The sequence below is a fragment of the Mesoplodon densirostris genome, chromosome X (genome assembly GCF_025265405.1).
Source record: "Mesoplodon densirostris isolate mMesDen1 chromosome X, mMesDen1 primary haplotype, whole genome shotgun sequence".
Lineage (NCBI taxonomy): Eukaryota > Metazoa > Chordata > Mammalia > Artiodactyla > Ziphiidae > Mesoplodon > Mesoplodon densirostris.
Window position 1 is genome coordinate 41,968,504 of NC_082681.1, and position 14,709 is coordinate 41,983,212.

Consider the following 14,709-nt stretch of genomic DNA (forward strand, 5'->3'; position numbering starts at 1 on the left):
CCACATGAATGCACTGAGCTCACTTTCTACAGTTCTGCTTCTTCTGTTAATTCCTGTGTTCATTATAATCCCAAATTTTATAACTTACTGGAGGACCCTGTAAACCAGGAAAACCGGGACTGCCTGGAAATCCACGTTCTCCCTAGAAGGAGTTAAAAATAAAGAGCGTGAGGAATAAAAAACAAAGTGTAGCTATACCAACAAACAATGACTTATTGAAAAGATTTCTGTAAAAGCCATTTTGAAACATACCAGATTGCCAAAAATTCATTAGCCTTCACTTTCCAATTTCTTCAATATCAACTATCCATATCAATTCAGTCTTCTAAGATACTTTTATCTCTACTCATCAATCCCAATCAGAAATAAAGAAAAAATATTCTACCTTAGTCATTTTCTTCTGACAAATCCATTTTGAGACAATCATACCACAGATTCCTGGCCATCATCACATTTAATAGTTAATGATCTGCCCCAATTTCCTGCCCATGTATTATATAGATTTTTATTTTAACTGCCCTATTGCATTTTTCTTTTATCGTAAACTATTTCAAATTATTTTTGTAAAGAGGAAAAGATGATAAGAAAGAACGCCATTAATATCGCCAAGAGGACAATAATAGCAATAGTTCTAGCAATTGCAAGTCATTATGTTCTCTAGGCACCCAATTTTTCTCACTCCCTTTTGTAAAGTACTAATATGGACATTTGGTTTAGAAAACAAAAGCTAAAATTGCTGTAGAAGAACCCCAATGCAACCTCCTCTCAAATACCTATATGCCATAGTAATCTTAGAAACATCCTCGTCAGAGGCTTAAAAGAGTAAAATGATTACAGCTATGTGCCTTTGAGTTATTGTCCAATATCCCTCTCTCCACCACTTTTTTACACATGGACAAAGTAGGCCCAGAGAGAAAGGGAGTGGTCTGTACACTGAGTTTAGAAGACAGAAAACGAAACAACCCATGTATTCTGGCTCCATCTCTAGGGTTCATTCTATTAGTTACGTAGTTAGAAATATAAGAAACCATTTAATCTGAAAGTATACATAATAAATCCATTTTCAAAAACTTTGTTGCTCACATAATTGGGGACCTCAAACACAAACTAATCATGAGATCTTCTAAGGTGCTGCTTTAACAAAAAGAAAGAAAAAGATCCCTTTAATCACATAGCATACTATACTCATTGTAGATACATCTGGTCTTCAAAATTAAAACTGGCTAGTGGTCTGTTGCTCAAGGCGTGCTGGCAAAAATCAAACAAGTTACCAGAATAGGCATACAAATGTAGCCTACTTTAACATGCAATGTGCCACGCAAACTAATTCCACATTGGTTCTATCACTGTAAGGTCACCCCAAGCAGAAATGAAGAACACAACTAAGCCTCACAAACCCAAAATCAAAATCAAAATGATAATAATAATAATAAATAATGGCATTATTATTATTATTATTATTATTATTATTGGCGAGGGTCACAACGACTTGAGAGAAATATTGGAGGTAAAAATATTTTATTGCCTTCAAGTATATACTACAATGATTATCACAAAACGTGGCCTCCCATAATGCAAAATAGTTTGTTCAAGTTATTTTAAATATATGCCCTAATATAAAATATGACACATGTCATTAGTTAGAAAAACCTAGGGTATTTCATAAATAGTTTCACTGAATATTATGTGCAAAATGGAAATGCCAAAAGGATATACAGAAAATAATAATATGTTTCATTAACCTATAGGAAAATGAGAAAAGTGAGGGAAGAAGCAGAAACAATAATATGTAAGCTTTTAAAAAGAGCAGATTTTCCTTTTTTTTTTTCTTGCTTTCACTTTATATTAAATCCAAATAGTTGGATTTAGGATTGACTAAAGATAAGAAAAGTGGGTCAGGAAACAATGTTTGTAGTATGTGAAGTTTTAGTTTTTCACTTGTTAAATTAATTATTTTCACTGATGGAGAAGTTTCAGGTTTCATACTAATAGTTTATGGTAAAAACTGATGTGATATATTACATATCGATTTTTAAGATTTTTCTTAAGGAAGTTATTAGGCAAGGTAAAGAAGTTTTAAGAATATGAAAGATTTGAAAACTTAAATTATACCTAGTTTTTTAAAAAAGGCAAAGCTAATGAATGACATTTGCAAGTATTACTCTTAACAACCGATACAATATTTGAAACATATATATCCTAATTCCTTTTTAACTCTCATTTTACTTTACACTAAAGTCAAAAAAAAAGGATTTGGTAAGTAATCTTCAATCCAATGCAATATCCCAGCTAATTACACAAGCTTCAAGAATTACTGATGTTTCAATATATTGAAAATGTTAACTGAGAACATATCCTATGTCTGTCCTAGACATGAAGCGACTATATCTCTTCTTTGACATTCTTCATATTGATTCCTTGAAATTTTTAAGTCTATTATTATCAAGCATATTGCCTAAGATTAATTCAAAGAAATCTCACCTTGGTTCCATTGCATCCGGGGATGCCTTGAGGTCCTGGGGCCCCATCATGGCCTGGCATTCCCTTTGAAAAGGGATATAACACATGTATAATATTTCTTAGATTACTTTTTAAGGGATTTTAAAATAAGAAGCCAAATCCTACTTACGGGAAGACCTGGTGTCCCTGGAAATCCAGGAAGTCCAGGAGGACCCTATAAAAGAAATAAATTCCTTGAATCAAATAATCAGTAACAATAAAATAATATCTTACCTAAGGGAATTATGAGAATTACATTTAGAATAGCAATGGACAAAATGTGTTTCATTGATTATTACCACTCGTTCTTTTAAACACTATAGAAAAAATTCCTATATGTGTTTAAAAATCTCTTTTATAGAAAACTATAGAAGAAAGCTCCTATTTGAGGGAGCATTGCCTTTATTGCACTCAGTAGGAGCAGGCAAATTAGTGGATGAAAGGTCTTTTCTAAAAGACAAAGTGATTCTCCCCGGTTTGTGATAAATATTGAATTCAGCAGGGTATGGGTATGTGGCAAATATATCTGCCCCTGAGAACATCAATGTGATCACCCCCAAAATCCTTTAATCAAATCCCCCTGTCAGGATTGGCAAAAATACAAGTTTGACAAAACTCTCTGTAGGTGAGGCTATGGGGAAAAGGTACTCTCATACAACTGCTAATGGGATTTAAACACCATGGAGAGAAATTTGGAAATACCTAACAAAATTACACATGTATTTATTTATTCTTTGAAGGAATTCATTTCTAAGAATCTATCCCAAAGGTACACAAGAAATTATGAAACAAAATATGAAATTCAAGGTTACTGATGGAAGCATTATTATAGCTAAAGTCTAGAAATGGCTGTATAACCATATTTATAGCTAAAGGTTAGAAACCTTTAGGTTTCTAACCTAAATAGGGACATGACTAAATAAATAGGGACATGACTAAATAAATTATGGTACATCCGCATAATATAAAACTATGCAGCTGTTAAAAAGAATGAGCAAAATCTCTGTACACTGAAATATGTAGTGATCTCCAGGATATAATGTTAAGAAAAGAAACAAAGTGTAAGTAGTGTACATAATACACTAACTTTTTTTTTCTTCTTCTTTTTTTTTTTTTTTTGCAGTACCCGGGCCTCTCACTGTTGTGGCCTCTCCCATTGCAGAGCACAGGCTCCGGACGCGCAGGATCAGCAGCCATGGATCACGGGCCCAGCCACTCCGCGGCATGTGGGATCTTCCCGGACCAGGGCACGAACCTGTGTCCCCTGCATCGGCAGGCGGACCCTCAACCACCGCGCCACCAGGGAAGCCCTACACTAATTTTTTATAGCAAGGGTAGCGATACTAAACAATGAAAGTATAAACAGAAAATAATAAGAATGATTACCTCTGGGGGAAGGAGGAAAGAGAATAGGGAGATGGAAGGAAGCATAGGTAGCATCTCTGACTATACCTTGTCTTATAGAACAATGTAAATGTTTTAAATAATGAAAAAATTAGAAAGCGGTAAAAAGGAAATCATTAAAACTTGAAAGCAAACTGGGACCAATGAACCTAACATACAGCAAGTTGTGGACAGTAATGATACAGAGAAGAGAATTACTTCAAGTGTCTTTAAAACATGATATTTTTACTGAAATTAGTCAATTCAAAGGGGAAAAAACAACAGCAAAGAAATAATTAGTGGCATTTAAGAATTCTATTATTAGTATTAAAATTGAAATGGTTGTTTTGTTTATTTGCATATTGTTATTTTGAAGCTATTTAGTTTTAACAGTGCTTAGAACATAGTTAATGGTAGCTATAGCTATTAAGAGATATGATTATTATGAAGAGCTTTAATAGTATACTGATATTCAGTTACTACAAAAAAACATAGATACATGTCTGCTAAAATAAACTAAGGATTTTGAGTTTCCTCCTTGCTTTTCCAGTGCCCTACCCACCACCAGTCATAAGCAGCACGTAAGGCAATCTACATGTTCTCAAGACGTAGACAGCAAACAGAATGGTTTAAATATTTATATAAAATGTGTACATCTACTAAATTTCTGGAGATCCAGAAGATCAGAATGTTTGTCTTTGTAACACATAAATATGCTATGCCACCACCCATATATTTTACATTCAAATTCAGGGACCTTGTCAATCCACGACAACAGAATTTCAGAGCTAAAAGCGACCTTGGAGATTGTGTCGTTTGACTCTCTAATTTAACAAATGAAGAAATTGAGGCTCAAAAAGTTAAATATGATTTTCCAAAAGCCAGTACTATTTTTAAACTACAGTTTCCTCCCAAATCTAAAACACACTGAAAAGTATATATCAACCTAAAAGCTTTTCAGAAAAATTTCATTATATGTGCACTTCAATTTTGAGACACATCCTGATTTCCAGAACATTAAAACTTGAAAAATCATATATCTTAGAACTGAGGAAATATTGTATTCTTCCAAAAATAGTTATTCTTTAACATAACGGTTTAAGCTAGTGCTTCACAAACTTGTTCTCTTCAAGATACACAAATAAAATTATAATATTTGTATATAGTACCCGGGGAGGCTACACAGCCTGATGTGATTGATCAGCCCTCTGAACCCAGAGGACTGAGATAATCGCACTGGTTGGGAAGTTCTGCTTTAAATCACTTGTATGATATATATTTTTAATAAATTGAAAAATTGTTGTAATTCAACACTTTCATACTTCTTAACCAAAAGTCTTCTTTCATTAGTTTAACCAGGCATTTGGATATATAAAGATAACTATCAAAATACTAGAGAAAGGCTAGTTGTAGACATATACAAACCCTTAAATTTAACTTTTTAAAGACTTCATTTTTCTTTCTGCATTTCAGTATGAGTCTTTTCTAGTTGCCTCATAACACTTTATTTGCTTCTTCTCTATTTTGACCAACAAAGCATTTGATACAGCAAATATCACTTACTCTGATCCCTTTTGGTCCTGGTGGCCCTGGAATTCCATCACTACCCTGAAAAATACAACATATTTAGTTATTTTTCCTTCAAAAATAGCCCTCAAATAACTAATTTTAGACTGTAAACTGAGACAAATTTTTGTGAACCTTTGTGAAAGTTAGTGAGAAACTTACATACCCAAGGAAGAAGCATGTATTATTGAGACTGAAAGCACTGAGGTAAGTCATACGCTTAAAGAAACGCCTTTATTTACTGAGAAGAAAACTGTTAACATGTAGAAGAAACTTTATACCTGTAAAGTTAATTATGAAGCATGCAAGAAAAAAAAGATGAAATAGTAGTATAGATATTCCCCAAATCATTTATGCATAAACAAAATAAGAGCTGAAAATCTGGGCAGTTTCTATATTGTGTCAATCTGCTTGCATCGTCTCTGGGCCTAAATATGAGCTGTTCTTGAGTTTGCTGTTTTAAACCTTTGCTATGTTTTATAAGACACTTTCTACTGGCAGAGCTAAGAAGGAAAAAGAAAACCATAGACTTTCCTTTAAAGCTTCTGCTATAGATTCCATGCAAAAGAGGCTGCCCACATGTTTGTTAATCTATTTACCCATTTCTAGTTACAACTGCATTGCTAAGAATTTAAAGTCTTGCCTCACTAAGTTTTACTATGTAGTTTCTTTTAAAAATGGAATAAAGAAAACCTAATTCTGCTCCAATAGGCAGGAATTTCAGTGGAACATACAGCTAGTAGGCCACCATCTGAGCCTTTAGATAGTTTTTATTAAACTGGGGCATCTTGCTTTATACAAGTGGCTTTCAAACTACTCTACTTACAACCCTAGAATTTCCCCTGGAGGTCCTTTATGCCTATGTCACCCTCCTTCAATCACTGAAGCTCTGTTTTTATCTGTTTTATTTGGGGCTTCCATGAAGTTTTATTTGGAGAAAAGGTTACCTGATGTCTTAGTTCATTATGCTCCTCTTACAAATTACCACAAACTTAGTGGCCTAAAATAATACAATCTACAGTTCTGGAAGTCAAAGGTATGACGGGTCTCAGTGGCAGAGCTGTTACTTTCTGGAGATTATATGGAGAGAATTCATTTATTTTCTTTTTCCAGCTTCCAGAGCTACCAGCATCCCTCTGCTCATAGCCCTCTTCTATGTTCAAAGTCAGTGACGGCTGAATGAGTCTTTCTAACATTGCACCACTCTGACACTGACTCTTCTGCCTCCCTCTTCCACACTGAAAGGACCCTTATGATTATACTGGGCCCACCCAGATCATTCAGAATAATTACCCTAGTTTAAAACCAGCTGACTAGCAGCTTTAATTCCACCTGCAATCTTAATTTCACTTACCTATGTAACCTAACATATTCACAGGTTCTGGGGATTAGGTTATGGACATCTTTAGGGGGTGGGCATTATTCTGCCTACCACACCTTGCTTTAAAACAAGGTTAATAATCTACTATTTTCACAAAAGATGCATCTCTAAGGAAATTAAAGTAAATCTAATTCTATTTTAAAACTAGAAAATTGTTTGTTCAATGAATCTTTTTTGTGTCTTCCCACTAAAGGTGAAAATAAGACAAGGATGCCTTAAAACTATACTGGTCATACTAACCAACATGGCTAAATAAGAGAGAGATATTAGAGGTATAAAAATTGGAAAGAATGAGGTAAAACATATTATTTGCAAATAATATGACTGTATGCATGGAAAACCCAAGATATTAAATGAAAAACTATAATCAATAAGATAATTCAGTAAGGTAACTGTATATAAAATTAATACGAAGAATTAATAGCTTTCTTATATACCAACAACTACCAGTTAGAAAACATAATGGAAGAAAATATGCAATTTACAATAGCAGAAAAAGATAAAATATTTAGCAATGAACTGAGCAAGAAATGTATAAGATTCATAAGAAGAAAAGTTTAAAACACTTCTGAAGTTCAAAAAGGAAGATTGGAACAAATGGAAAGGCATTCCATGTCCCTGGATAATAGGATTCAACACTAAAAAAGTCAATTCTCAACAATTTAGTTACAAATTTGATACAATAAAAATAGAAATAACACGAATTTCTTTTTAAACTGGACAAGGTGACTCTAATGTTTATATGGAAAAATAAACAAGCAAGAACATTGAGAAAAATTCTGAAGAAAAAAAGACCAATGAGGGGACACTAGTACTGGCAGATATAAAAATATAGCATAAGATGTCAATAATTAAAATAGTTTGGTTCTGATATTTGAATAACCAGACCATTGGAAGAGTATGAAAAGTTGAGAAACAGGTCCATATATTCATGTGAATTTGGTATATAATGAAAGTGGCATTGCAAATCCGTGGGGAAAATTATATTGGGACACACTTGTGAGGACATCTGGAAAAAAAAGTGGAACTTACATCACAAACCATACCAGGATGAATTGAAATCAATAAAATATTCACATGAAAAAAGTGAAACTATTAATACACTGGAAAAAACATGGGAGAATTATTTTATACTCTTACAGTGGGGAAGGCATTTAATATTCAAAACACAAATGCCACAAAAGACCTCTGATAAACACACACACACACACACACACACACACAAATATACACATATACATGCACACACCCAGCGAAGACAAATGACAAACTGGTGGGAAATAATTGTAACTCACAACACAGAGAAAGGGCAATCTCCCTAAAATATAAATAGCTCAGTGAAATATGAAAACACCAACAATCCAGTAGAAAAATGGGAAAATGGTATAAACAGACAGTTCACAGAAATGAAAAGATGCTCAATCTTATTTTTAATAAGAGAAATGCAAACTAAAAGTACATTGAGAGGCCATTTTTCATCTAACAGATTGGCAAGAATCCAAGTTTCATAATAGGATTGGGTGAAGCTATAGGGAAATTGATCTTGTACATTGCTGAACCAAAGATAAATCATACAACTTCTTGGGTGGCAATTTGGCGATATCCACAAAAATATATAAATACATGTATGCTCTGATCCAGCAAAACCACTTCTAGTAATCTTAGAGATAATCCTTTATTGGGGAAAGAAAATCTATTTAAATTGTACATCTTAGCAGCACTGTTTGTGGTAGCAAAAAATTGAAAACCACCTAAATGATCATCAATAGGGAACTGGCTTAATGAGTTATGGTTTATACACACAATATAATACAATGCAGTTATAAAAAATGAGGAGGTTCCATGTATACTGATATGGGATATCTACAATGTATATCAAGTGAAAAACAAAGGTCAAACCATGCGCTGGATACCATTTTATAAACAAAGGGAGGTAAAGGTGTGTATGTGTGTACATGCATGTATATATTTGTATCTGTATGCATATTCATAAAAAATTCTTGGGCATATTCACAAGAAAATAACATAAGTGGATACTCATTAGGAATATGTAGAACTCAGTGGCTAATGGACACAGTGGAAAGGAGATTTTTTTCATTTTATACCCTTTTTATGTTAATTTATTTTGAACAAAATGAATATATTATCTATTGAAAATCAATTAAATTTTATTTTTAAGAATAAAGAAATCCTTTGGAAATCTTTATATATACACTCCTATATATATTTGTTTTATATATATTTACTTTCATATATGAGTATACAGATTAAAGAATAATCCTACAAAATTTTTGAATTGGTATGTATGTTAACACATACACATGTGCCCAAATACCCAATCACATAAAAAGTATAAATTCAGCTATGTTGGGGAGCATGAAGTCATACTGGAGATAGAAGCACAAAGTGCTTCTAATTCAAAATCCCCAGAGTTTATAAAGCAGTCAAACCTCCTCCTTTTATGGATATAGAAATGCAATCACAGCAAAAGACTGGATTGCTTTCTAAATTTAAACTGCATACAACCACACCTTTAAAAATTATCATACTATTGTACAACAGTCCCAGTTAATGCTAAACTATTTCAAAAACTCTGATGTAGTTAGCTGTTTTTTTTTTTTTTTTTTTTTTTTTTTTTTGCGGTACACGGGCCTCTCACTGTTGTGGCCTCTCCCATTGCAGAGCACAGGCTCCGGGCGCGCAGGCCCAGCGGCCATGGCCCACGGGCCCAGCCGCTCCGCGGCACGCAGGATCCTCCCAGACCTGGGCACGAACCCGTGTCCCCCGCATCCGCAGGTGGACCCTCAACCACTGCACCACCAGGGAAGCCCAGTTAGCTCTTTTTAATCTGACCTAAATCTTTATTAGACCTGCCACCTCTCAGTGAGCATAGTGTGCAAGAAACTCAGACCCAAATCCCAGGTAAGCTCAGATACAAGAAATGTAACTTTATTTTTCTATGGTTCAACTTAATTTCTATTTCAAAGCACCCATTTCACTAAGATGGTTGAAATTTAACCTCAGTTAATTGGACTTCCCACCTCATTTTCACAAGCCTGTGCCTAAGCTATGGAGGGCTTAAGTAGTTCTAAGATGTTGAGGGGTGGGACAGTCTAGTCCAAGCTGGAATCCATTGAGATGTCCCATGCCAGCAGTCTACACGGACTGCTGCTGAGTTAGTGCTCAATTCTACCCACTTGACTCTTTCAGATCTTTCTGCTATTTCTGGGTGCACAAGAAACATTCTGCTGTTTTGCACCTCATTGGACATAGGAAATTCTGTTGTATGGCCCATCTCCTTAAATTTTATGCAGTCATTTAGAGTCTTGCCTTTTCCTCAGTGTAAAGTTCTACTCAGGAAATTTAGCACACATCCCTTCTGCTCTTGAATCTAATAAAACTTCCTTGGTGTACTGCCACCTCCTCAGAGATCATGCTCAAGCCTATTCCCACAATCTATGCTATGGTATAGTTAAGTGTTAAAAAGTATTTGTGCATTTAAATTAATTTTCCCCCTTTACTCAGAGGACTACTTGATGAGTATCCATTTGATTTCCTTAATGATCTAATGACACGATGTACCACTATTCCATGAAATAAAATTAGGAAAAAAGGGTTTCTAAACCACTATTATTTTCCAGGAAAATGAACAGAACTGGCCCTTTCATATATCACTTCATCAGTCAAAGAGCCATTAAAAAAAAAAAAAAAAAAGAAGCTTTTCCCAATCTTAAAATTCACGATTATCTCTTCACATCCTATATCTTAACATGCATATAAGATGCTATCCTTGCTCGTGGTATAGGAGAAACTGCCCACACAGCAGTCAATGGGGAAGAGTATTCCCAACTGACAGGATAACAGCACCTTTGCATCTATGAGCTTGGGTACAGGAGAGGGAGAGTGTAAGGATATATCGTCTCCTTCTTTCTCTCCCACAGAATAGCCTGTGTGACTTCCACCTCACCAAATTCATTGATACACCTGTCTCAGATAGCTGCCGCCACTGTAATTTTGACAAACTGGTAGACATGTCTATCACCACTCAACCCCATCTATTCCTGGCCTGGTAATGTTTGGAGCTTATGGTTACACTCACTCCTCCAGGCATGCCTGATTGTCCTGCTTGGAATAATTTTGATCATGACCATGATCCATTGGAGCCCCAGATTAATTACCTATTTTTTGACATAACTCCTCAAAGCCTGACCCATTCAGGTCCATGTTGGAGTAACCTATGCTTTTCATTTGGGTCCTGAAAAATCAAGAAATGGAATCAAGGAGTCTGGCTCCTGGCTAAAGGCTCATGTGTGATTTTTCAGGCCCAACCATATGGTAAGCCTCATAGAGAAAAGCTGCCCATCCCACACCAGAATTAGTGCACAGCCAATGCATGTCAGTTTCTGAAGGGAATTGTAGTAAAGGAGTCAATCCCCCTGGCTGGTCATGCTCTTATGCATATCTGCACTGAAAGGCCTCTTTATATGGAACCTTGGTGAAGACGTCTTCATTGAGAGAGGGCGAACCTTGAGGATATTTTTTCTGTACTCTGACTCAGTAGTTCTCCACTCCTAGCCCTTCCCCCTCCCTTCTTTCATCCCGCTGTCAGGTATAATAAAAAACAGCAGTTTTTTGCTCCAAGCTCCCTGAGCAGTGAAACAATTCCCCCGTGTCTGTGCTGATCCATTTCACCCTCACTGGCACTGTTCCTTGAGGAATAAAGGAAGAGTGGGGGAGTCCACAATTTCTCTGGTTTATGTTTTGCTTATACACACTGTCACAGTAAGTGACTAAAGGCTTGGCTGTTACTTTCATTTTGGCTTGTTGTCTTAATCAGTACTCTGACACCTGGCAGTTAAGCTCTCTCTAGCTCAGCTGAGCTCCTGACAGGACTTAATTTTTGTTAAGGATCCCAATGACCACACACAATTGACAGCTTCCAAAAGCATTTGAATACAGCAGTAATATTCAGCTTTTTTTAAAAAAAAACCAACAATAATGAAGTATAGATTCTTGGCCATTCTATTGTTTTATTTAAATATTAGTTTCTGGCTATAATTCAGTAACTTTTTAATTGATTTGACACGTGTCCCACATTAAGATGGCTTAATTCCTTTGGTATTACTTGTTGGTAACTTGGCACATACCTTTTGTCCCCGAGGCCCTGGCGGCCCTTCTGGACCTGGAAATCCAGGCAAACCTGGATGGCCTTCCAAACCTGGAAATCCTCTCTCCCCCTGCAATTGAACAAGAATGAAAGATAAAGTCATTTGTGAATTTTCAAGCACAAACATGGTTGAGATTCAAAAACATCAAATGACTATCTAGAGAAGACTAAATTAATTTAATTATGCTAAGTTCAGAATATCCACTAACATGGAGAAACCTGTAAGATATGAGTGGAAAAATACAAACCACTCTGAATTTATATCGTATTTGGTAATGTAATCTCTTGCTTTCTCGTAAAAGTAAAAAGCTTATCAGAAATGAAGTTTAAATATACTGACATCAAGAATTTAACAGGGAAGATGGCAATAAATATAGGAAACCAGGAATGAAGGGGTAACATGAAATAAGTATGGTTCAGGGATGAAGAAGTGTAAAAGGAAAACATCAGAGAAGATTTCAGGTTTTCTGTGGAGTACAGAGTTGCAGGATTATTCAGAATGGAAATTCATTTGCTGATTAGTGATGAGTTAGCTAGAAAAAGGCTCTACAACATCAAAATTTTTATATTTTTCTCTGATTGTAAAATCAATACAAAAAGGAATAAATGTTTGTTGTAGAGGAAAAGAAAAAACCACCAGCAATTGTGACTCAAGTCCCAGTTCTGCCCACAGCACTTATCAACACCAGCACAGGAGGGCTGTCTACCTACTAGTGAGGGTCTACATCTTATCAGCATCTATCAGGAAAGGCTGCCTGATGTGCATATCTATACAACCAGATAGGTGGGTGTTGCAGGGCGACCATGTATACTAATATACCATTAGATAGACACATTAGGGTTAGTTAACTTGCGTACAGTCAATTATATTAAGAGTGTGAACCCTAACATCTCTAGGGGATCCAGTAACAGAAAGCAAATTCACCACTATTAAGTTTAAGAACCCTAAGGGCTCACAGCTCCATGGCATGTGCTTCCAACTGCAGTGCTGCAAGCAGTTCCTCTACTTTCCTAAGGCTTGAAGGTGGAGTCTCTGGCCAGAGGCTCTGGACCTTGTTCTGGGAACCCTCTTCTCCCCAGATCCTATCCACAGTGACAGCCTAGACAGCACCTGAGAAAGAGAAAGCATCCATATCTACAAGGCAACTGACTAATGGGCCATTAGAAGCACTTACCCTTGGAGGTTAAGGTACAACAGACTTTCATTCATAACCCCAGTATGTGTGTGTATCTGTGTGTGTCTGTGTGTGTGTGGCAACAGGGGGTAAATACTAAGTTTAGCCTAGATAGCTTAGATGATCTTGTATTGAATAACTTCTTATGTTGAAACACCCTACAATAAATATAAGCACCTTGAAAAGGCTACTTCTGGTCAGTTTTCACTTATTACTTCAAAGCCAATGAAGCAAATGTTAGCCAGTTAAGGGTAGGCCTAAACATTCCTGTAGCTTTGACAATAATTATTACTGACATATTACAGCATTTTCTCTCTATTTTCTATAAATATATCTCTTTATTGTTTTAATTACTCATAGAATTATGATAATTTAGTATCCATCAATCTCAATGCTATTATTTTGAAGGAAATAGAACAAGAGAAGAAAAATAAAAGATTCAAAAATTTTAGAGCTGGATTGGCTCAAATAATTACATAGCCCATACTGGCAGAGCGGGTAGTAGAAATCTGACCACAAGTGCCAGTCAGAAAGGAAGCTAGAAGGAAAAAAACAATCTAGTTCCAGTAGATTTCCATAAGTGGAAAACACAGCTACGTTTTGGGATCTCTGCTAGTATTTAGAGCATATCTCTGCCAAAACTTGAGGAAAATGCTTGAAGAGAGCTATATTTTCTCAGAAGCAAAACTGCTACCCAGGCTATAGATACGAGAGGAATACACTAGAAACTGAAAGTAGAGAGTGCTAAAAAGCTTAACTGTGTTGGTATTAATAAAAACCATATACCTATACCAGATACTTGTCCTGAAATCTCACACTATAGTCAAACGATGTTGTAGTCCTATGTAGCTGACAGAGCAATATTATACCACGGAAGATAGAAGGGCAATTACTGGAAAGTAGCAAAAAGAATTGCAATAGCAATCCCCAGCCTTTGAAAGGTAGAAAGTTTCCTGCAGTAGAAACTATAGAAGGCTTCCATGAGGAGAGGGTGCCAGGAGGGTCCTCTACCTAATTCCTAATACAGATGGTAGGGAAGGCTGACATTTGTTATGTGCCTACCCTTTGCTACTGGTTGTCAGGCAATTATTTAATCCTTACAGCTACCTAGATTTTACTGTAATTTTCTAACACTCACTAACATAGAAAATGGTGTAGTACATCTGTTTCTGAAGGTCAAACTTTAAAAACAAACCTGGTTTATGCTGCCTGCCCATATTTGAATAAAAAATCAGTCTTATTTTTCTTTATGGAATAATATTCTTCTCCCCCTGCCTGTCGTTTAAGTATTGGTATTACTCTGGAGGCCCTTTTTTGACCCTTTTTCACTCTTTCCCTGGGAAATCTCAAACATCAACACATTTTGCCCTAAAAACTGGGCTCACAGGGCCAGCTATCATGAACATCTCCACTTGAATATCACACAGATGTTAAAAAAAAAAAAGAAAAAAAGAAACAGGCTGGGACCTGGGACCCTTTGCTGTAGTGCTGCAATGCTTGCACCTGGACACACCTCTCCTCCAGCAACAAAACACAAA

At 35.8% G+C, this 14,709-nt stretch overlaps 1 protein-coding gene across 2 annotated transcripts in view; it reads right to left on the bottom strand.

Moving 5' to 3' along the window:
* COL4A5 (collagen type IV alpha 5 chain) overlaps nucleotides 1-14,709 on the bottom strand; it is a 237,857-nt gene that overhangs the window by 112,925 nt on the left and 110,223 nt on the right. For both annotated transcript variants that reach the window (XM_060088071.1, XM_060088072.1), the window contains exons 3-7: nucleotides 11,977-12,066; nucleotides 5,446-5,490; nucleotides 2,630-2,674; nucleotides 2,482-2,544; nucleotides 89-142 (exon numbers count right to left, since the gene is read on the bottom strand). In XM_060088071.1, the coding sequence (XP_059944054.1) occupies nucleotides 89-142; nucleotides 2,482-2,544; nucleotides 2,630-2,674; nucleotides 5,446-5,490; nucleotides 11,977-12,066 (297 nt within the window). The remainder of the gene's footprint in view (nucleotides 1-88; nucleotides 143-2,481; nucleotides 2,545-2,629; nucleotides 2,675-5,445; nucleotides 5,491-11,976; nucleotides 12,067-14,709) is intronic.